Below are 17,970 nucleotides of genomic sequence, written 5' to 3' on the forward strand. Positions count from 1 at the left end.
TTTCACAAGGCTCAGATTCCAAATTTTAAAAAGATCTCAAGAATACCCCCAAACCCCTCCCAACCCTCGGGTGAAAACGCATTTAAAAACAGGACACATAAAGAAAGAGTTTGTAAGAATTTCTACTTTCTAGAAATCGTCACCTGCACGTCTGCTAGGTACCGTACGTAAGAGGTCACGAACAAAGTTAAAAAGGCAAAAGTCAGTTTAGGAGAGAAAATGCCAAACATGTCTACCAGCCCCAACGCTCCTAACCCTAATATACAAAGAGCATTGACAAATCAATCATCATTAAGTCCTGACACAAATGGAAGAGTAACACAACGGTCAGTTTGCAGAATACAACGTATGAGAACACCCTGTGTGAAGGTGTAAAAAAAAGAAGAGCTGGGCAGACCAACAAGGAGAAACAATCTCATTTGTTCTGACCACAGGGTTTGCGATCAGGACAAGGCTGCGACGTACTTGCCTCTGTACATTTTTTTCTTTCTCATCCAAAGAACCCCAGCACGGCGGCACTGAGCCCTCGGCGCATGGGCAGTGTGGGAAGGGGCTCAGGACACCCAAGAACAGCCACATAAGAGTCGGAGCCAGGCATCGAAGCTGACAGGTCTGGAGTCTCACAGGGAGGAACCGCACTCATGCTGGGGAAGGGGACCCGGAGGGAGGGCCCTGGTCACAGGGAGGGCCAGACACCACTCCGCAGAAGTTCACAGGGGGCGACAGAATGAGGTGACAACCGGCAGTTCCTAGATTTCCTGTCATCTGAGTGTGTGTGTGTGTGTGTGTGCACACGTGTGTGTACGTGTGTGTAAAGCAAAAGTTTCTTCCTTTGTTTTTTGTTTTAGGCTTGGGAAGACACATTAAAAACCCTGAAACCTGGCCAAGGGGCTCCCTGTTGCACAGACCCAGGAGCACCGTCGCTTACACAGCTCCCCCAGAGTCCTAGACAGGTGACAGCCCTGTGTGATCCACAGCAGACGCTTGCAGCCCTTGGACCCCGATGTCCAACAGGCCATGGGAGGTTCCTCGAAACCCCCTCACGCACGGAGCATCAAACCCTCGTGCCAACCAACCAGAAGGTCCTGTGACCTCTCTTCTAAAGACATAGAGACCAGAGAGGGTGAGGCTCCTGGCTAAGGTCACGCAGCTCGGTACATGGAGGACACAGTCCCGTGTACGCATGTCAGCCACTGCAGCGGGAACCTTTTCCCTTCCACAAGCAATCTCACCCCAAAAGGAACACCTGCAGGGGATTCTCAAATCTTGCACCCGACTTTTAGAAACCCAAAGAAAACCCAAGAAGCCTTTTGGGCTGCTCACCTGTCTTTCAGTGGGCTCAGTCGCGTGTCCACGTGTCCCCCTGGCCTCCCTGGCTCTCTCCTCCGGTTCCCCTTTCCTTTTTCCTGTGTTCTAGTCACCGGGTCCCCAAGTTCTCCTGCTGAGGCTGGGCCGGGTCCCCCCGACGACTTGGCTTGTGCACAGTGAAGACGTGAGCTATCAACACGGCACGCTGAAGCCAAGGGGTTTAAATCAAGTCTTCCCTCACAACAATGACATTAATTACGCTTTTAACACATTTTACTGGGTTTTTTTTTTTTTTTCTCACTTCGTGCCACATCTGTGCGAACAATATCCAAAAGATTTACGGTTTTCTTCCGTAATTACAGATACACGGACTGCGCACTTATCAAAATAGTTGCTGAGCAATCAGCCCGCGTCTCGCTGCCTGCCAAGGCCTCGCGCTGGCAGCAGCCAGTCATTCAGACGGAAATGTTGAATCAGGACTTGGGTGGGGGGAACTGCGACAAATTACTTGCCTGTCAAGACATAGACCAACGGAGAGTCGGTGCATCCCGGCTGCGCAGGGGTGGGAAGTGTGGTGTGTGTGTGTGTGTGTGTGTGTGTGTGTGTGTGTGTGTGTGTGTGTGTGTGTGCATGCACGCACTCCAAGCCCCCCAAAACCTCCGCATCTGACATTTGCTTCTTGTGTCTGCGGATAACATTTAATGAGCACAAAAATACGTCTTCCCGATTCCCCGAAGAAATCATTAAAACATTGTGTTATTCTTAAATGTCTTGAAAATGAATTAGTGCCCCTGAAGGGGCTGTTTGTGTGGCGCGTCTCCATCCGTTAAGGTTCCTCATTTTCTAGCTGGGTGACAGCTGGGATGTGGCACCCCTCCCTCCCCCCTCCTCAGCCCTCCTGCATGGGAGGAGGCCTGGGAAGGCGTGGAGTCAGTGCTGGGCTCCCCAGTCTCCCCGTGACCTCTGAGTACCCAGGCTTTGGGGACAGGCGTAAGAGGCAATGAGGATTTTCTGGAAGGTTCCACACCAGTCTCAGGGGGGCTCATGTGGCTCTCGGCTGAGCCCATAACGGAGTTAAAACAGCCTGGGGTCCAGAAAGATGGTGTCTCCAAGAAATGAAGTGTTTTCTCTGTGCGTGTGAGCATTCCCATGTGTGTGTACTTGCACGCCTGCTTGGGTGCACATGCATGTGTGTGCCGCCGGGTGGAGGTCAGCAGTCAGCCTCCGGTGGTCCTTTCTCGGGAGGCTTCTGTTTTGTTTTTTTGAGACAGGCCTCAGTGTCCCAGGGCTCCCCAAACAGGCTAGAGGCTGAGCCCCCGGAATCAGTCTGGCTCTGCCAGCACGGGGATTGCCAGCACTCACCACCACACCCAGGATTTTACGTGGTGCCAGGGATGGGACCCAGGCAAGCATTTTACCAACTGAACCTCCTTCCCGATTGTTTTATTTTTATTGCCGTTGAGACAGAGTCTTACTGTGTAGCCCAGGCTAGCCTCAGTCTTCTGAGGGCTGGGGTCACAGATGTGAACTACCGTGCTCAACTTGAAGCCTCACGTCTGACCTGAGTCAGGATACCCCAAGCCTTGGAATGGCTGGTTGGTGCACCCCACAAGCTTAGCATGGCAGTCTGCTGGAGGGGTGGCCTTGTGGCCCTGACATCTGCTGTGTGGGGGGTGGGTGTGGACCAACAAATGGGAAAATGGCAGGGACTGAGTACTGTTAGCTAAACAACCTTAAAAGGGTCACCTTGCCATGACCCATACCCAGACCAAGGCCAGCATTGTGTGCAGAGCCCTGCGGGGACCTCAGACATGACTGATTTGTGGTAGTGGAAGGCTGTTGTGTTCATCTGAGGTGATGTTCGTCTCACTGGTGGCCTGTGGTTTAAGGAAACCCTCCAGCGGCATTCAGTTCACCTACAGAGCGCCCTTGCCTCGCCTCCCTCAAGTTCTAGAATCTTCTCTACCTGGAAGGAAACCCCGTACCCCTCCTCTGACCTCTGTAGTCTCTCTCGTGGTGGATCTAGATGCCTGTTCTAGATGCTTCCTTCGAACATAATCACATGCTGTAGCAGACATGGGCACTGCTTCTTCTCACGGCTTACTTGTTTTGCAGTGTGGATGGAGCACGCTTTTGAAATCCTTATCTGATGGCAGACACAGGGCAGGGTTGGCCCTGACCACTGTAAGCAGGGCAGTGGACCCACTCACACTGTCTGTGAGGGGAACTAGCCAGTATTTGTTCTTTTGGACCAGGCTTCCCTCAGCCCTCCAGTTGGTCCTCAGGATCTCAATAGTGAGATTCTGAAGTTGGCTGTGGAAAAAGGTGGCATTATCCCTCTATTGCCCCCTGCTGGCAGAGTCCCCTGCAGCCCTGGAAGGGTCCCCTGGGGCAAGACATGGATGAGAAGACCCAGGTAGGCATCACATCAGAGCCACCCTCCCACCCAAAAGGCAGAAATACGGGGGAGTATGGAGGGAGCCATGAGGACACTTCACACCAGGCTGGTTAAGTCACACGCGCACACACACACACACACACACACACACACACACAAAACCACCCCCACCCCCAGCCCCAGCTGCCAGAGGGTCTGGCTTCTCCCTGGGCCCTGGCCTGTCCCCAGACCCCAGCGCCAGGAAGCCACTGTGGTATCTGCGTCACTGTTCACGGCGCTCCTCAGTGGTAATTACTCAATTAGGGAGTCCAAGAGCTTCTTACCTGGCGCTTCAATTAATTGCTTATAAACACTCAGGAGCGCTGCCTCTGCTTCCTGGCTTCTCTTACTCAGAGCCACCACCTTCGGAAAGAAGAGAAAGCGTCACGTGCAGCCATGGCCCTGGACCTGCAAAGTGACCACTACCTTCCTGCGCAAAGCGGGCAGAGAGATGGTGGGGTGTCGGCAGTTACAAGTGGAGGCTCCCACATCAAGGACTCTGAGTTCATAGGCCAGCTGCACTATGTCCAGGCTGTGTGATCTTGGACAAGTCACTGCCCTCCTCTGAGCCTCAGTTTCCTCCAGAATGGGGATGTGGGGCGGGGTGGGGTAGCTAAATCATACACAATAGGACCCACTTTCTAACCAGCTTGGAAGATCTAAACACCAGGAAAGGCAAACAATAGGTTATTAATAATATTGCCTATTAATCTTTACTCAAGGGCAATGCGGTCGAGTTCAAACATGACATGCTTTGGGAGAGAGTGGGACATGCTTGGCGAAAACTGCAACTGTCAGTTCTCAGAAGACACTAACAGCCTCAACCAACATCACAGAGTAATAGGGTTTAATGTCAAAGTTCCTGGTATACAGATGGTGCTCAATAAATGCTTCCCGACTGAATGGCTGAACACACACACCAGGCAGCTCAGTGGTGAGGAGCTCCGCTCACCCATCCTTCTCTTCCTCATGTTCTTGTTCAGTAAGACTCTGTGGAAGGCGAGAGCCACAGGCATCGCGCGGCTAGGTGACTCTGGGCGGGCTGACAGCTGTGGAACTTCCGGGCTCAGGACCCTCTTGTTTCCCAGTTCAGACAGTGAAGTCCGGTGGCTCTGAGCCGAGCTCTTGCTGGCCAGTTGCGATGCACAGGCCTGGGCCTTCCATTCTGAGGCCAGGGCCTAGGAGGCACCAACAGCCACCCCACATCTACAGGACTGGCTGGGTCACGGAGGGTGGCGGTGAGCCTGAAGCGGCTGGTACCACACATGTCCCTCCCAGCACCAACTTCCTGTGTGGCGGGTGGGAGCGAAGACTGGCGTCTTCTCCTGGGCTGGCATAACTTCCTATATCTCTCAGCGATGGAGTCAAAGAGATAGGGGACCAACTGTGGCTGAGGCCTTCCCTTAAACATAGCCCTCGGAGCTCTTCCTGGCACAAAGTCGGTGCCCAATATAATTCTTTTTCTCAGAGCGCGGCAGGGCAGGTCTTATGTAGCCCAGGCTGGCCTCAAACTCACTGTGTAGCTGAGGATAACCTTGAACTCCTGGTCTTCCTGCCCCACCTCCCAAGTGCTAAGGTTACAGGAGCGCAGCACCTCTTTTAGTTTATGCAGTGCTGGGGATCGAACCCAGGGCTTCATGCATGCTAGGGTCACACTCCACCAACTGAGCCCCACCCCCCAGCCCATCAATGCCATTTACCAAATAAACAAATTGAGTGCATTGCACCAACCCCATTTCCCAACAAAATCCTGTTAGGGGCTCTTTTGTTTCCCAATGGCAGAGGCCATTTCTGAGACAACCTATCCAGGGGGGTGGACACCAGGATTTCAAACCCCAGTTCTAGAATGGGCTAGCTGAACACAAATTCGCTTAAATCCTCACACCTCTACTTCTCCATTTGTAAAAGGTGGGTGTGGGGGGAGCTAATAATACAGCAACTCCTTCAAAAGGTCCTAGAGATCCAGGGTTTTAGCTGTGGGCATGCGCGAGGCCTCACAGATTTGTTTACTGCCAAGGGTGTCCAGTACCACCTTGATTCTGCCAGTTCCCGGAGTGAGAATCTCAATTGTGTTTGTCTTTCTGGTGCTTCACAAAAAGAACCTAAGAAAAGACCTGCCTTGCTACGCAAACCAGTGCACCAAGAGGAGAATCTGAAAAACACATCCAATATAGAGATTCACACTGCTCAATATGGCTGCCATGCTGCCCAATATGGCTGCCATGATACCCAATATGGCTGCCATGATACCCAATATGGCTGCCATGATACCCAATATGGCTGCCATGATACCCAATATGGCTGGTATGATCCCCAATATGACTGCCAAAGCCACGTGTGGCTCCTGACCAACTGAACCATGGGCAGTCCAAATCAAAACGTGTAATGAATGTGAAATACACACAGGATTTCAAAGCCTTAGTTAGCATAAAAAAGGACAGCATGGCTCCCCACCATTTAACAACGGAGCTGCACTCTGAAGTGATGATGCGTAGTCACTTTTTACCATTTCAACAACGTGGTTACCAGAAAGTGTCAGAGTCTGTCTGTGATCATTAGGTTTCTATCTGACAGAGGTGGTCCACAGAGGCCTTGCAGACCAGGAGGAGTTATGTTAGAGAAGTGGAGAGAAATGCAACGTCCGTCTCAAACACGGACTTCAAAGGCCAGTGACTACAACACTTTCACCCCTCACTGTTCTCCTGAGAAGAGACTCCCGGTCACTGACCTTCGAGGGTGACAGCCTTTCATTCACTCAACCAACATTTCCCAAGAGTCCCTGTGATGTGCCCAGTACCGAGGACTAAGAATAGTCATAACGGGTGGGGACGTGGACCTTAGGGCAATTCCCCAGGTGATCTGTTAATTACAAGCAGTAAATGTTTGGAAGGAAAAGCAGGGTGTGGGGAGTCGGGGGACTGGCAGAGGGGTGGAAGTAGGGGGAGGCTGACCCAGTTTGGTGGTGGGACTTGGCGAATCCCCATCTCTCCCTGAGAAGGGAAGTGTGCTGGGGAAGGGAAAGGGCAGGAAGCATGAGAAAATGGAGTCATCCAACACAGGAGGATTGCCATCCTTCCAAGACAGACTACTCCAAGGGAAGGATGCCCCAGCAGGGCGGGGCGGTGAAATACCACGTGTATCTTGGCAGTGTTGGGAGGCAGTGAGTTTGGGAGCATCCCCGAGAAGCTGGTAATGACAGTAAAATGCTGAGGCAAACCACAGACTCTTGTTAGTGAACATCTGTCTTCAAAGACATGGCAAGTCACCAAGTTACCTCCACCAATGTCTGACCGTGGAGGCAAGGAATCGGGTGCCCTTTGTCCCTGAGAAAGCAAGAGCCCCAGGCAGGGGGTGGTGGTGGTCATTTTGACTCCCCAGGGTCCTGCAGCTGCTTGAAGTTAGAAGCTGTTGTCTTGCTGACACATGGTTCGTGGAAGCCCCAAGGATGGACACCATTCACCACCCATCTGATACGAATATATGTATCAGACGCTCTCGTCCCCAGCCGTCTGTGCTGAACACGGTCCTGGCTGGGGTCTGCAGGAGGGCGAGAGTGTTCCCATGAATTGTAAAAGCAGATGTGGGGACAAGGGCTGGCTGAGTCCTTTACAGCTACTCCAGCCTCACCCACGACCCCCACCCCCTTCCCATCACGGTGCCCACCAGTTTGTAGCGGTGTCTTTATGTCTCTGTCTGTCTTCCTATAATGTCCCCGAGAGCTGATCTGTCCAATACACTCACCACCATCCATGCACCACTGACCGCTTAGAAGTGGCCATTCCGGTACCCTTAACCTAGAGGCCTTGACGGGACAGCTCGGCACGAGGAAGTCTGTGTGTCCGGGTCATGGCCACGCCTGGTCACAGGGAAGGGTGGAAGTATCGAGACTGGGCTTGTGACAGCAGCAATCTGGAGGCCACACGGGCAACACGGAGACAGAAGTGGCCTGCCACACGCCCTACAGAAGTTCACTGTTAGAAACAGCAATCGTATGGTACTTACATGGGACAGGACCCCGGCAGTGAATTCAGGAGAGGGAGGTCCTGTTGCAACCACCTATGTGGCTCTTGCCTGCTGGGGGTTAAAATCTGGCCAAATGGAGTTCCTCCAGTCTATGCTTCCACATCTGGATTTGACATGGGTGCTAGAGATTCGAACCCGGCTCCTCATGCTTCCACGGCAAGCGCTCTTTAGCCACTGAACTGTCTTCCCTGCCCTAGAAGGCCTTTCCTAACTTGGGAACATCAATTCCAATCACCCAGGCAGACAGTAGTCAGCACTTGTTTCTGCAACCCTCTGTCCCCCTCCGGCCATGTGTCCCTGACACCAGGCCCGAGGGGGACGCCTGCTGGGGCCGGAGGAACCACTGGAAATTTTATTACCATATTTATTGGCCCCAGGTTAAAGATAAAAGCAGAGGACCCGTGTTTTCAAGTGTTGGCGCTAAGAACACTTTTTCAGGCAACACAAATGTGGCCCCCAATTTGTTTATGCCAGGCTCTGGGGACCCAGCGAGGTACACTCCCATGGAGCTCAGCAGGCTAGGCTCTGGCCACTATTAGCTACGCTGTAATCACAAATTAGTCCGACCAGGAACTCCTGATTTCCTAATTAAACAGCTCGAGCTGGACTTCTCAACTCCTGGGGGCGGGGGAGCCGGAGTCCCTCGGTTCTTCTTGCTCCTCCCACCTTTTTTACACTCCCCCCCTACCCCCCCCCCCCCCGCAACTCCCCTTCTGGGGTGGAAAAAAAAAATCCCCTGGCCTCCATATAAGACTGCATTTAAATTGCCTGTCACTCAAAACACAGGCGAACGGCTCATTTGTAATGCGCCAGCCACCTGAATCCTGCCGGTTCTCCTCAAGCCTCCATGCACTGGAGCGCAAAGATCATTTTTCTATTGTTAAAATTGTATAAGTCGGGGCTTTTTTTAGCAGCGAAATACACGATTTCACTTCTCTGCTGAGGGCTGCTGGCATAAAAAGGGACAGGAGGCTTCCTTTAGTACCTTACAAATAAATTTTGCTTTGGGGGTAATAAAAAAAAAAAAGGAAGAGGAGAAGAAGAGAAATAAAAAGAAGGAAAGAAAGAAAGCAGCCCTGGGCTGGGAGAAGGCGCCGGGAATTCCTCAGGGCTGTGTCTAGAGATGGGGGAAGGGGATGGCTTCCTGCTGTGCTGGTCTGCGGTCAAGGGTGAAGCAGGAGTCCCTGTCAAGGGTGCTGAGAAGCATCCAGGACCTGTCGCCCTGTTTGGGTGTCGCTGGTTGGACGAACGTGACTCAAGTGCCGATCGGCACAGGCCTGGAGGCCCTGCCACTTTAACAGCTCGAGAGGCCACTCCTGCATCCACAGGTGACCACCTCACCCCAGGAGGTGTGTCAAGTCACAGACAGCCATCGTCGTCCACCCCCCCCCCCCCCGCCCCGTGCCAAACATTGTTTTTCTGTATAGAATTATAATACCTTGCAATTTTATAGCGCACAAAGACTTCTCGCCATAAGTAGCTCATCGGGGCCTCCAAAGGCTCCGTGGGGCAGCCCTGGGGTGAGAGATGGTCCCTGCGTGAGAGGTCCAGAGAGGCTGAGACAGTGGCCTGAAGCAACACAGGAGGACCAAAGGCAGAGGGTGACTTTAGACGCAGAACTAGTTGTGTGGCAGGGAACGGGGTGGGGCGGGAATTCGCGTGGCCCCCTAGCAACCTAAGTGGATGACGGCGGCTTCCACGGTGGGTGTGCTAGACCCGTGGCCAGCTTACTTCCACACTGTCTGTCCCCCAGCAGCGTGAGATGGGCCTTCCAGCTGTCAGGCACCTGCCTGATCTACAGTGTCAAGAGTGCCACTCAGTGCCACATAGCGTGGGAGGGCTCATCTGCGTGGCAACTGCCGTGAAAAGCTAACAGTGGGCACTGGGATATGCGGAAGCCTCGAAGTCCTGGTTCTAATTCTCTTTCAACCTCAAACCACCCTAATTAAAACAAAGTCTACACACTAAAAGACCACGTCTCAAAATTTTATCATGCATCCCGAGTTTAGCTAAGGCCTCGTTACACGGACCTCCTTAACCTGGACCAGAGTCCTAGGAGGTCAGCGCCATATTCCCCATGTTAACAACAGCGAGAACTAGCATCCAGAGAGGTAGTGCAAGCAGTGAGAAGCCACACAGCAAGGGGCGGAAACGGAACTCGCAACCAGACCCCAGAGCCCATGCCCTTGCTATGAGCAGCGAGTGGCGTTCAGTTACCTCTATCTCCCCAAGGCCAGGCTCTACCCACTGTCAGGCGTGCTGCTGTGCATGTACAAGCCCGCGTGTGCTCGCGGGTCCTGCCCCCCCCCCCCCCCCCCCCCCCCCCCCCCGCTCATGAGATTGTGCGTGGCACGTGACAGCCGAGAAGGCCGTGAAGGGTGGGCGGGAGCCGCCCTGCGATCCTATTTTCTTGGACACTCCAGTGTTTAAAAAATATTGGAGCTGTCAGAATCCATCAAGCCAGACACTCCGGATTTGCACATTTGACTGTGGTATGTAAATGACACCCCAGAAAGGACTGGAATATGTAAATATGTGCATCTAGAGGGAGCCAGGACTTTGAAACCAGAAGAGTGCCAAACTGCCAGCTTCTCTGGGGAGTCGGAGGATCTGGCCACCCGGGCCCACGCTTCCCTCGACAGTGGCCACCTGGGACCATCTGGGCCATCTGTTCAGGCTGGCCGGAGCTGAGGTGCCCCCATCCCAGGCGTGGCACACGGCACGAGAATCATTTTCACTTCTGGTCTGTACCCCTGCACGTTCCTCATGGTCACCAGGCTTTTACACCCCTTGTCCCCAAAGGTGCAGCTGGGTGACAAAGGGCTGGGACCCTTTGTTTCGCCGGCTACCCCACACACCCAGCTAGATGCCTCCCCAAGCCGCAGCAAGCCCTCTAATACCTCAGTTCCCATCCCGAAAGCCTCTGGGCGCCCAGATGACCCGATGGAAGCCATGTCCCGATGAGGTGGAAGGGTCACTGGCTCTGAGGAGAGGCAGGGCCAGGCGGGAGGCCAGGAGAAAGCACTGGGCATGCATGCAGCTGGCGCTTAATAAAGGTATAGGGAATTCAAGGAAAGGCCAGAAAGAAGGTGGGTTTTGGAGTCAGGTGTGTGCTACTAAGATCTAAACAGCAGTCCCCAGCTGAGTGGTCTCCCTGTAGTCTCTCCAGACATGGCTACCTCAGCTGTGAGGTGAGGAAGGGGATGGGTGGAGCTCCTCAGAGAGAGGCAGAGCGTGGAGTGTGGCATGGAGCCTAGCAGCCTCCATGATGTGCATGCGGGGTGTGTGTGTGTGTGTGTGTGTGTGTGTGTGAACAGCTGAGAGAATCATTGTTAGTGTTCCTGTACCTCAGTTTCCCCACTTAGAGCGCAGGGACACCAAGGCTCTCAGCAGGTGTGCCCCGAGACAAGCAGTTAAAGGACAAGTTTTCTTATTGGCCGTTTCACGTTGGCTTGCCATGCTAAGAATGCAGCCCAGGGCCTCGGCACCTGCTAGACGAGTGCTCAACCCTGGAGCCCTGCCACATGCCTGCCGCTTTTAAGTGTGAGGCTGGCCAAGGCATAGCCAAAGGGCCGCAAGGGTGGGGTAGAGTCACAGGGGCATGTGAGAGGTGGAAGGGGCATGTGAGAGGTGGAAGTTGCCGGAACCTCGAGACAAGGGTGAGGGCACAGAGCTAGAGATGCCAAGGACCCCCTGCCTGCTCTGGGTCACGGGTACCCCCTGGGCCGTGAGCTGTCCCACGTGGGTTCCATATCACCCCTGCTGGCCCACGCTGGCTTAGTGAACCCAAATCCTCTCAGCGACATGCACAATGGCCTTGCCCTGGGAAGCCAGCGAGTGTGTGTGTGAGTGTGTGTGTGTGTGTGTGTGTGTGTGTGTGTGTGTGTGTGTGTGTTGTGTGTGTGTGTCCCAGGTGGCAGTGCCCTCTCCTCTCAATGCCACTCTGGCACATTCTCCAAAATGCCAGCCCAGAAGAGTGAGGCGAAAGGAACACGCGTGCCCTTTAAGGAATAGCGGCCACGCAAATGCCATCCAAGCGCCGCCCTCCCCAGGCTTTTAAATATAGCTGTGATCTTTGGAAGGTCTCTGCGGAGTGGCTGGAGGAAGCCCCGAGAGAGCCTCAGTCAGATGGGGGCACGGCGGAGGTGCCCAGCTCTAGCCGGAGTAAATATTTTCCCCCCGCTTTGGCCCTATAGACTATTGGTCTCTGTGGCAGCTGCCGAGCTCCGCCCTGTGCCTGCAAAAATGGTGGGTGGCCGGCCATATGCAAAGGAGGCTGGATTCTAATAAAGCTTTATATATCAGGGCAGGCGGCGAGCTCAGAATTCAGCCCATGGTCTGTGACTCACTTACATACAGCTGCCCCCGCCCAGAAGGTTCTCCATGACTTACTTGCTGTTATGCCTTAGGATAAGTCACTCAGCTGTCAAGAGTCTTGGTTGGCTGTGATGGGGCACACCTGTGATCCCAGGACTCGGGAAGTGGAGGCAGGAGGATCAGGAGTTTAAGGCTAGCCTGGGCTACATGAGACCCTGTATCCAATCAAAGCCTTAACAAAAGAAGAGCCCAGTATCTGGTTTGGATGGACAGAGAGCGGCCCAGCATCAGAGTGAGCAGGGTCTCTACAGACAGCAGGTGACATGGCCCATCGATCTGTACATCCACACAGAATGTTTCGCTCAGTGCTCAGGACAGCATCTGGCATGTTGGAGAAGTCCGATAAATATTTGCCAAAATGATGAAAAATGACGTCCGTGCCCAGCCAAAGGAGGAAGTCCGTGGGGGAAAACAGTTTCCATCCTGTCGCCCCCATCGCAGGGTTTCCCTACTTCATAGCTAACAGGGTGACTTCAGACCTGGAAGTCCCTCCTTCCTGCTGGGAGGAGTCTGCCCCTGAGACTATCTACCATGCAGTGCGGAGGAAGGCCAAGCCGCCAAAGCGCCAGGAACATGGCAGAGTTGATGGGAACTGTCTGGGGCTGGCCAGGGATGGGACTTTGGGTTGGAGAAGCCGAGAGAGAGAGGGCAGATGTGAGGAGGCCTCGTCCAGTCTCCAATGCCATCTTGTTTGGAAATGAACTCGGTCACTGGCCAGAGCTCCTTGGTAGGTGGGCCTTTCCAAGGGGCCCTGGGTGTGCATGTGCTTGTGTGTGAATCCAGCACTTGCAGAGGCCAGAAGATGATGTCAGATTCCCCTGGAGGAGCTGGAGTCACAGACAGCGGTGAGCTGCCATGTGGGTGCTGGGAACTGAACCCAGGTCCTCAGCGAGAGCAGCCAGTGCTGTTAACCGCTGAGCCATTTCTCCAGCCCCTGGCTGGCCTTGAACTCAGAGCAAAGCTTCTCACATGCTGGGACTATAGGCTTGACAGGCCACCAGGGCCTCAACTACCCGTCTCTGTCCAAGCGTTTCTGTGGGGGTCAGGTGACATCCACTCCCCTCACAGCTCTCCCATCCCGTCACTCTTTGCTGACAGAATCCCCTTCATTTTTTTCCTGCAGGGAGTGACATCCCCAATGCCTCGGGAAGTAGCTAGGAGGAGGAGGAACAGTGTAGGAACTATGGAGTTCACCAAAGATCCTCATCCAATTGTTCAGGGGCTTCTGTGCCAGGCAGACACAATCCATAAGAGGCTGAGGGCCTGCTCTGCAGGCTTCCTCTTTCTCTGAGGTAACCGGGGACGCCATGTTTGCATTGAGGTTGACTTCTGCTCTTTAGCTGGTTGGGTGAGACTGATGGGCCACGCAGGCCTCAAGCTGAGGCAGGGACATTGGTTACCTTGGGAGGCTGAGCTCAGACCTGGACAACCAATGCTTCTTAGCTGACGTGGGACCTGGTCCATCCCGAAGTGTCTGGAAGCTGAGGAAGCTGGCCTGGAGATGGGCATCAGGAGACCTATGCCTGCCTTGATTCTGGATGGCTCTGATTGCTTTGCCCTGCTACCTCTGCTTTCTCACCTCTCGGGAGCCTGGGTTCGAATCCCAACCACACCATCAGCTGTGGGACCGATGTCGAATCATCCCAGCCAACCTTCCTCTGTAAAATACGCAGCGCAGGACCAACCCGCCAAGAACCCAAACACCAATAGGTGCGTCTAACCAGGGTGGATGCTCCACAGATGTGACAGCCGCCATCGGATGGGTCTCAGTGTGCACGCTCGCCCTCAGAGATCTCCGTTGTCTGTGCTAAGATCCGACTCTGGCGGTATCTGCTACCTGATACTTCCCACCCCAGGCCTCAGAGCAGAACGGGGGTTCGTTCCCCATCCACCATGGGCAGGGCTGGAACCTGGGTGGAGGCAGAACAGAGGCGGGGAGGCCGCCCCTGACAGTCCCTCGCTCATCACTGCCAAGATGGTGACAGCATCTCCCCACAAGTGACAAGGTGGGAAATCGAAGGCAGGGAAAGATGTCCCCAAGATAAATGGCCATTTTCACTTGGTTTCAATGCCGTCCCTGGGACCAGGTGGTGAACCCTCCCGGGGCTGGGATGAGGGAAGGGTCTGGCTTGCTATTGCCTATCCCCGGCATCATTAATTTCTTTTTGTCTCCTGCTGAGGTACCAGCTCAAGGTGAGCAGCCACTGAGCTGCAGCTCCAAGGATTGATAGATTGCATTCCTTCGCCGGGTCCGTTTCATGCTTGGTGACTCCACAGCAAAGCAATTATCACCGAGGAATGCATAATGGCCTAATTAATAACTAATGTCAGCTCGGCCTCTGAGCCATGATTATACCTTAGCACGCCAACCCTCCCCCCCCCCCACTTTAAACATTTGGAGAGAAAAATATTATTATAATTGACTGGCTAGATTGTTAAAATGTCCCTGCCCTGCGGACAGGGTGCGTAGTGGGAAGCATACAAGGCCCAGAAGAAGGACTGTGCCACCAGCAGGCTGTGTGACTCTACTCAATGTGTGGGGATCTCTTTGACTGGAAAAGAAGACACTTTTTTCCATATGTGTGCACGTGTGCGTATGTGTGTACACACATGTGTAACCACCTAGGGTTGCATTTCTTCCACTCTACACTTTATCCTTAGGATCTGGCACATAGTAAGTGCTCAATAAATCATAGTTAAAAGGCAGGGTTGCCAATTAGAAGCAGCTGTGTGGCTCTGGGCAGGTCAATAACCCCTTCGTGTTCCTGTCTTGCCTGTATTATAAAAACATTGACAATGACAGTTCCTAGCTTAGGAAGGTCACGGGGAATGACTAGGATCCCATAGACCACTCAGAATGCTGCCTGGAACAGAAACACCAAGAACCGTGTCTGCCAATCCAATCACATGTCAATTCATATTCACTTTATCAATGCTCCCCCAGCTCCTGTTGAGTGGGGGCTCTGAGGGGTTGGGGAGCACAGGAGTCTATCCTGTGTGTGTATGTCTTCAGCATCTGAATAATTAGGAAACAGATACAATGACTGTACCAAGCTCTGTGGAAGAAACAAGGAGTCTTAGCTTAGTGATTTCCCTGTAGGAGTGACATGTGACCAGAGCTCTGGAGGAGTTGCAGGTGTCACGGAAGCCTGGCGACACCAGAACTGTCTCTGGCTGTCACTGAGGGAGGGAGGTACTATGGGCGATTAGTGGGGACATCCTAGCCAGGCTGCTGAACACTGTCCCGGGCAGAGGTCAGTCTGTGACAAAGAGCCACCTGACCCAAAACCTCACAGTGCCCAGGCTGAACACCTCGCCTGTGGAGGGCAAAGTGTCTGGCAACCAGGTAATGCAGGTGGAGCTAGGGCAAATGCCCTGAGGCAGAGAGCGGGTGATCAAGGATGTATTTATAAAAGGGAAGGGGAGGGTGGAAGGAAGGAAGAAGGCAGGGCGGACCACTGAGTCTCACACGGATGCCTTAGGGGTCTGGAATCCAATCTAGGACCTGCTGCAAATTGTCAGGGGGTTGTAGTGGGGCATGGGGGGTGGGTACTGTATGCGGTCAGCCCTGGAGGGAAGCCGAGGGGCTGGCTGATCACCTGGTTCTCAGCAGCAGCAGGTAAAGGAAGAACCATGTGTCCATTCAGGCCAGACAGTCACAGACTCTCACGCCAGGGCCACTGGGTGGATCCTTGCAGGACACGTGGACATTTACCTATGGAGGTGGGGAAGGAAAGGCATTTTTGGGGGCAAAGGAACAAGATGTGTAAAGGCTCAGAAGCCCAGCACCACCACCCTTCTCTGTCCTGAGTGGTTCTGGATGCTAGGTGAAGCTTTTAGACAACTGAAAAATTTTATTATTGTTATTATTATTATTATTATTATTATTGAGACAGTGTCTCATATAGCCCAGGCTAACTTTGAATTTATTATGTAGCCAAGGCTGACCTTGAACTGATCCTTTTGTCTCTATCTCCCAAGTACTGGGGATTGAGCCTAGGCCTTTGTAACCACCAAAGAGAAGAATCCCAAAATACAGAGTTAGTGGAGAGCTCAGGGCTCAGGAAAGGGGCAGGGAGGGGCACCCTTGACTCACGATGACGTAGTGACGTCTTACTCTGTAGCACAGGCTGGCCTTGAACTCCCAATCCTCCATCCCTAGTGTCCTGAGTGCTGTGATGACACACGTGTGTGTCACCATGCCAGCTGGGTCCTTCTGAACCAAAGCCCATAGCCTGTGGCCTGCAGTCCAGAGACGTCTTTGAGCTCACAGAACCAGACAGAGGCCCATGCAGAGCCATCTGCACAGGCAGACCTGGCTGAACTGAGGTGCAGGATGCTCAGCCCACCTCAGATCCACCTACTCTGGCTCCCCAGTGCTAGGATTAGAGGCATGAGCCACTCCCCACAACCCCCAACCTCCAGTTCAGGACCCAGTGTTAAAGCCCTAGAAGATGCCCTGGGATATAAAGGTGGGGAGCTGGCACATGAGATTGGGCAGTCCACCTCCGAATTCTCCTAGAGTTCACAAAGTGTGATCCTGTGGTGATCCTGTCAGCCTTCCAGCCCAACTGGCATGGGATAAATAAGGTGGAGAAGCCACTTCACAGAATCGGAGACTGAGGCTGGAGGTGAGTTGATGGGATCTGGGACCTTTTTTCTCCTGGCCGTGTGACCTTGGGTAGGTTCCTCAGCTTCTCTGGGCCCTATTCCTCCTGCTTAGGGTGGTAGGAAGGTTGGTCTACGACAGGAGATATCTCATGAGGTGAAAAGCTGCTCCACCATCCCCTTCCGGCACGATATTGGCTCAGTCCAGAAAGGTAGGGTCATGTGACCACAGACAGAGGCCTCCGAACCCCTGGGCCCCAATAATCTTTCCTCCCTGTTTTTCTCAGGCTATCTGTCACAGTGGTGGGAAATCTGACCCATGGAGGCTGCATCTGGTCCCCTATGGTATCCCTAGGGTCCTCACTGGGGTCTGCACACGGTAGGCCCACAGGCCCGTTTAGTCTTTCATTACCCCACCTAGGTTACACGAACCTCAGTGAGCTCTGTTGGTCAGCATTATGGCCAGTGTCTACCTCTCACCCATAGTGCCACAGGGGGCAGGAGAGGTGACTTCAGGGACTGAGGAGATGGCTCAGCCACTACTCCCTTGCAAGAATGAGGATTTGAGTTTGATGTCAAGAACCCACATCTAAAGAAATAAAAAAAAAAAGCTAGAAGCACGCAATTGTAATCCCAGCTCTGGGAAGGCTCAGCCCTGCAGATCTCAGCTGCCCACCTGCTGGCCAGCCTAGCCTAACCGGCAAGCCCCAGATCCCAGGGAGATTCTCCACCTAACATGCTCACACAAATGCACCTACACACATGCACACTGTAGCTGGCCACTCACCCTGGTATACAGCAGGTGCCAAGCCAATGTTTGCTGGATGAGGTCTAAGTGGAGCTAGCGAAAAGTAGGGGAAAGGTGTTGAGAACCACTGTGGATAACAGGGAGAAGTTGGGACAGGGGGCAGGGCAGTGAGGCTGGTTGTGAGTCTAGAACATTCTGCTCTGGTGAAGTCAGGGAAGGTTATGTAGAATCCAGTGGGTAACAGGCTGAATAAACAGGTCCCAAGCATCATTATTTTGGCGAATCTTTCCCACCTTTCCCCAGGGGCGGGGGAGAGGCAGGCGCTGTGCATTCCCCACAGCCAGGGAAACTGAGGTTCATTTAGGAACCTGGCCACAAGCAGGGCCACCACACGAACTCTGATCTGTATGAGCCTGGGTTTATGCCCATTCTGCTCCATCCTGGGCACCAGGTGTGGGAGGGACCTGAA

General features: G+C 53.5%; 1 protein-coding gene across 10 annotated transcripts in view; it reads right to left on the reverse strand.

The window, feature by feature from the left end:
- Positions 1-17,970, reverse strand: part of Cux2 (cut like homeobox 2) — a 194,940-nt gene that overhangs the window by 40,773 nt on the left and 136,197 nt on the right. For 9 of the 10 annotated variants that reach the window (XM_052755287.1, XM_052755288.1, XM_052755289.1 and 6 more), the window contains one exon: positions 4,030-4,108. In XM_052755287.1, the coding sequence (XP_052611247.1) occupies positions 4,030-4,108 (79 nt within the window). Of the gene's footprint in view, positions 1-4,029; positions 4,109-15,744; positions 15,861-17,970 lie in introns of all 10 variants that reach the window. The other variant, XM_052755292.1, reaches the window with a different exon arrangement.

Source organism: Peromyscus californicus, unplaced genomic scaffold, assembly GCF_007827085.1.
Source record: "Peromyscus californicus insignis strain IS unplaced genomic scaffold, ASM782708v3 Scaffold_2__1_contigs__length_46816999, whole genome shotgun sequence".
Taxonomy (NCBI): Eukaryota; Metazoa; Chordata; class Mammalia; order Rodentia; family Cricetidae; genus Peromyscus; species Peromyscus californicus.